General features: G+C 34.6%; 1 protein-coding gene across 1 annotated transcript in view; it reads right to left on the reverse strand.

Annotated features, from left to right (window-relative positions):
• Positions 1 to 4,772, reverse strand: part of LOC108971001 (limbic system-associated membrane protein) — an 88,374-nt gene that overhangs the window by 54,677 nt on the left and 28,925 nt on the right. Inside the window, exon 3 of the mRNA XM_018936768.1 lies at positions 3,122 to 3,219. Coding sequence (XP_018792313.1) covers positions 3,122 to 3,219 — 98 coding nt within the window. The remainder of the gene's footprint in view (positions 1 to 3,121; positions 3,220 to 4,772) is intronic.

Genomic DNA, 4,772 nt, shown 5'->3' on the forward strand with positions numbered 1-4,772 from the left:
CCTGATGACATGTACCAAATATGGGTGAAATCGGTTCACAACCACGCCTGAAATCTCGATTATCACTTTATCATGCGAGTGTATAAAATGTTCGGTGACACCCGAACTTAGCACTTCCTTACTTGTTTTTTTTTGTTATTAGAATGTCTGCCAAGAATGAAATTTTTTAGTTTTTTTCCTTCTTCCAAGTTCTAAGTCAAGGTTTTAACTAAATGACGTATTTTTTCATGTTAGATGATCATGTAAGGAGTTATCCTACCCAATAGAAGTCCATAATTTTTTTGAGGAGTCACTGGAAATGGCGTCGCAATCGCCGATTTTAAAATACATTTTCGAAAAATTTCAGAATTTCTTTGTTAATAGTGCGTGTTTCTAACTGTGAAATGTTCTAATAAAATAGTTAATTTTTTATGTGAGAAAAAATTGTTGAAAAACTGCTTTTTTTATTCGAAGAAACCCATGTTACCCCTTAACTGTTTCGAAATATAGTATTTAACAATTCGCCTTGCAAAGTTTCTTTAAATAAGTATACCGGCATATTCTCACGAAAATTCAACGAAAAAAATTCCTACATGGCTTTTGACTGCCATTCAAATGTAAGGAGCATAAGATTCATATCTGTGYACGTATGTGCCTCTCAGTTATGTCTGCTGAGTGGGTTGGCAAGTTGTTGTTTCGCATTTGTTTAACACTAWGTGTTCGCTTATAGCATTTTGGTGTACATCTATACACACTTCGTTTAAAATACGACACTTATGCACATACACRCAGTTAAATAAACATACCCAAACAAACACCGAGACTCCCTGCTGTCATTTGCGGACACATATGAATAATAAAATGTTGGCTGTACGCGTCATAAGTAGTTGATTATGGCTAATGTGCTGTTAAAGTGTTACCGTTGTGCGTAAATAGTGGTAAATTCGACACAGCAACAATGTCTATGAGGAATTGTTAATGAGGCAGACAAATTGTTTTGATTCCTGCCGACAGACAGGCTGATATGTGAGATAAGACATGAAAGCCTAAGTATCATATTAKCGATTTAAGCAACTATATATTATTAAATGAGATTGAGACTGGCATGATATAAGCATAATTTTGGGTTAAACGTTTCATCGATAAAACGTTTATGAAATTGTCACATACTTGTGGCTTAGTGCGTGAAAGTATATTACGATATGAAGGTCTATAAGTACCGACAAATAACTGGTTTTATTATAACAAAACTTTATTGCGGTTATCACATAATAAATCAGTAGCAAGCAAGCGTGCCAAAGCACCCACTATAATCCGCTATATCAGCGTAATCACCTGGAAGACCGCAATTGTGGCTTTCACAGCTTTGATTACTTTCTGGCTCATCTACTTAAAGCGTCTCATAATTCAATTACTTTTTATGAGCTTTCATTGCWTCATTGTTATTGCTTATTATAGCTATGACTTTTATGTTTATTACTCGCACCTTTATTGCAATATATAGCAACGTGATTTCAAGATAAGTGATTTAAATTATAGTAGGAAAATGGTGATTTGTGATTTGATGTACTTGAGGGCTTGCTTTGTTGTGGGGGTGATTTGAGAAATATTATTTGCACATTAACTTCTTTCTGTGAGATTTTAAGTTTTAAGTGGTGAATGCTTTACAAAAGAGAGCTTTTGGTTCATTATTTGATGATGGTGAATATTCGTTTTGAAAATGTTTTGTGTAATAACATTTGCACATAAGTAGATTCTTTTACGCCACGATGCCAAAATCTTGCTTGTCGATTTTAACGCTAGTGTGAGCAAAGAAGTTATCTTTGGCACAACGGTCAGTAAATTCAGCTTTCATGATGTAACATTATCAAATGGCTGCTTGACTTCGACGCTGCTCGAAATATGGTTATGTATTAGATTTCAGCATAAGAAAATTCATCAAGCTAGCTAGCTGGCTGTCTCCGTATCGAAAATGCATGTCATTATGTACAGCTGCAAACGAAATCATTGCTTTTCGAAAATGGTGACGAATGCCATAAGGCAAATTTACGATCGATTACAACAAGTGCGGGACGGGATAGATACAGAGAGGGAAGTGAGACACATTTACAGACAAAAAATAAAGAGGACGAAATGCGTGTGTATAAAGAGATAACTTCTTCAGCGCTGAATGGCAGCGAAAGCATAACGCCAGGAGAAAGTGAACCCGATTCGCCCCCTTGCCCGACTGTGAATAAGTTCGAAAGCAATTACCCGTCTGAAGAACAATAAAGCGGCGGGGACCGATCGACTGTCGGAGGAAAGCTTGCCCGACGTTTGGAATTTATCCAAAAAAAGGAAAATCCCACAATATGTGAAAACCACCGTGGAGTAACCTTCGACAACATCGCATATAAGGTTTTTTTTGACCGTAATGTGTAGAAAATCATAGCCCACCGTCAACAAAGAGCTTGGACCTTATCAGTGCACTGCAGTGGGACTTTAGGCCACCAACCGGTCAGATATTCACCATGCGCCAAATCTTGTAAAAGACCCGGGATAACTGAATTTTGTATCCACGCATAACTAATAGCGCAGTGTAAAGTGGCGTTGAGCAATACCAAAATTTCCATCAGGATCGGGAAGAACCTCTTCTATCGAGCGACTTCTCTAATCTGCTGCTGGAGAAAATAATTCGAGCTGCTGGGCTTAATCGAGAAGGTACAATCTTCTAAAAGGGTGTAAAGCTGCTGGCGTATACCGATGATTTTGATATCTTTTGCATCAAATACGAGTATTAAATTAGACTATCTTCCTAAGCATCTACGCAAGTTTTCGAACAATTTTGAAATTTATACTGAGTAACGGGGAAAGCGGTTTCACTAAGTCCTCATAATGATGGAAGAAAGGTATCAAGGAAATCATGATAATAAATTAACACCGGTTTATAGAAAGATATTGTCGACTGGAAGCTCATAACAGGAGTTTTGCTGTAATAAAACAGAAATGTTTGCCTCTCGTCTATTTACTTTGTTGCATCCTTACTTTTCAAAACAAAACTAATATCTTTTAAATAAATTTATAAAAATAATCGAAAGCAAATTCTTCAAAATCAGTCATAATTTCATGAGTTGTAAACACAAAAGTATTCTACTTTACTCACCTTAAATGATCCCAAATCCTGTACAACACATGTCAGGAAGGCTTCACGCCCCACAGAGGCTGTTACATTTACAATTGGAAAACTGAATTTAGGATCGGCTGAAAGAATAACACAAATAATTTGAGAAAGAGTTGTATACCTTTGAAAATAAAAATTAAGAATTTTCAACATAAAATTGTATTATACTCTTGTATTTTATGTGTATAGGAAGAAATTTAGATGAGAAATATTTTAGGATCTTAATGGTAAATTAGATTAGTTRTAGACATCATAAATAAACACGTATTGGATCAATAACTACATATACATTCGGGTTTTCCAAGAGCTGGCGTAAGTAGATTTTTATGCTATATTCCAATATTCCTAAGATGTGTTGGAACGCTACTCTTTAGATATTTGTGTTACTACAAGTACATGCCAATTATTTTAAATGTAAAATAGAGTAATAATTTTTTCACTCAAATATGTATAATATATCGAACTTGGTAAATGGAAAAGTGTGGTAACAGTGGGTTAATTTTCTTTGCTTTAATATGAAGAAAACTTCAGCCGAAAAGCGGACGTCTCAAAGTGGCTTGTACGATTGAGATATTATGGTTTTGGAAAATGATGAACGTATTGGGCCGAAAAAAAATGTAAAAGATAGAAAACTGAAAGCTTTGCTCGTTGACGACTCTTGTCAAAYACAATCTTCTCTTAGAAAAAGTTATTTTTGCATCGAATCGTGACGAACCCATTACGACAACCTTAAACCCAAATCAAAAAGAAAATGGAATATCGCTGRCATCAAGGTAATGCTCTGCATTTGATGGGATCGGAGGAGCGTGCTGCATTGTGAATTTTTAAAACCGGCTGAACCGTCAATAGGGAACTCTAACAACAACAGCTCATCCAATTGAATCGAAAGATTGCCGAAAAATACCCGGAATTTTCGACTAGGCACGGCTATAAGTTTTGATGAAAGTTAAAATTCAGGTTGTAAGGTGGGTTGACAAGTATTTCACAGCGACTTTGAAGTTGTGATTCGCCACTTTTTACCCTAGATCTTGCTCCTTCTGACTTGCATTTGTGCCGGTCGATGAAGATCGCCCTCACAGGACTATGCTTCACTTCAAATCAGGGTATCRAAAATTTTTCGCTATGCGCTATCCTCTGCGCAGTTCTTTTAGGATGGAATCCAAAAATTTCCAGAAAGATGGAAAAATGTTTAGCTTCAAACGGACAGCATTTTACATAATAATTAGTTTTTCATCAATAAATAATTTAAATTAAATAAAATTTTGAAAACTAAAAACCCAAAATAAATGTAATTATGGATCTGAATAATATATTCATTAATTTTCCTTAATACTGAGTAGTAGAGAAAGGCTTTTCGTATTTTGTCAATAGATGTCGTTGCAGTCGTATATCTCCAGAGCCACTAATCACATTTTGTCATACTATATAGTGTTGAAAAGGTCAGATTTTAAGCTTGATTAATAAAAAGAAAAAAACAATAAAAAAAAAATTAGAACAATAATTAAATTCCGAATTAGCAAAAAATTGCAAAAAGTCGTCGACCAAAATGATACATATTTATTTATTTATTATTAAAAAAAAAAAAAAAAAAAAAATTAGATAAAAAAAAAAAAAAAAAAAAAAAAAAAAAAAA

Source organism: Bactrocera latifrons, unplaced genomic scaffold (genome assembly GCF_001853355.1).
Source record: "Bactrocera latifrons isolate USDA-ARS-PBARC rearing strain unplaced genomic scaffold, ASM185335v1 scaffold_108, whole genome shotgun sequence".
Taxonomy (NCBI): Eukaryota; Metazoa; Arthropoda; class Insecta; order Diptera; family Tephritidae; genus Bactrocera; species Bactrocera latifrons.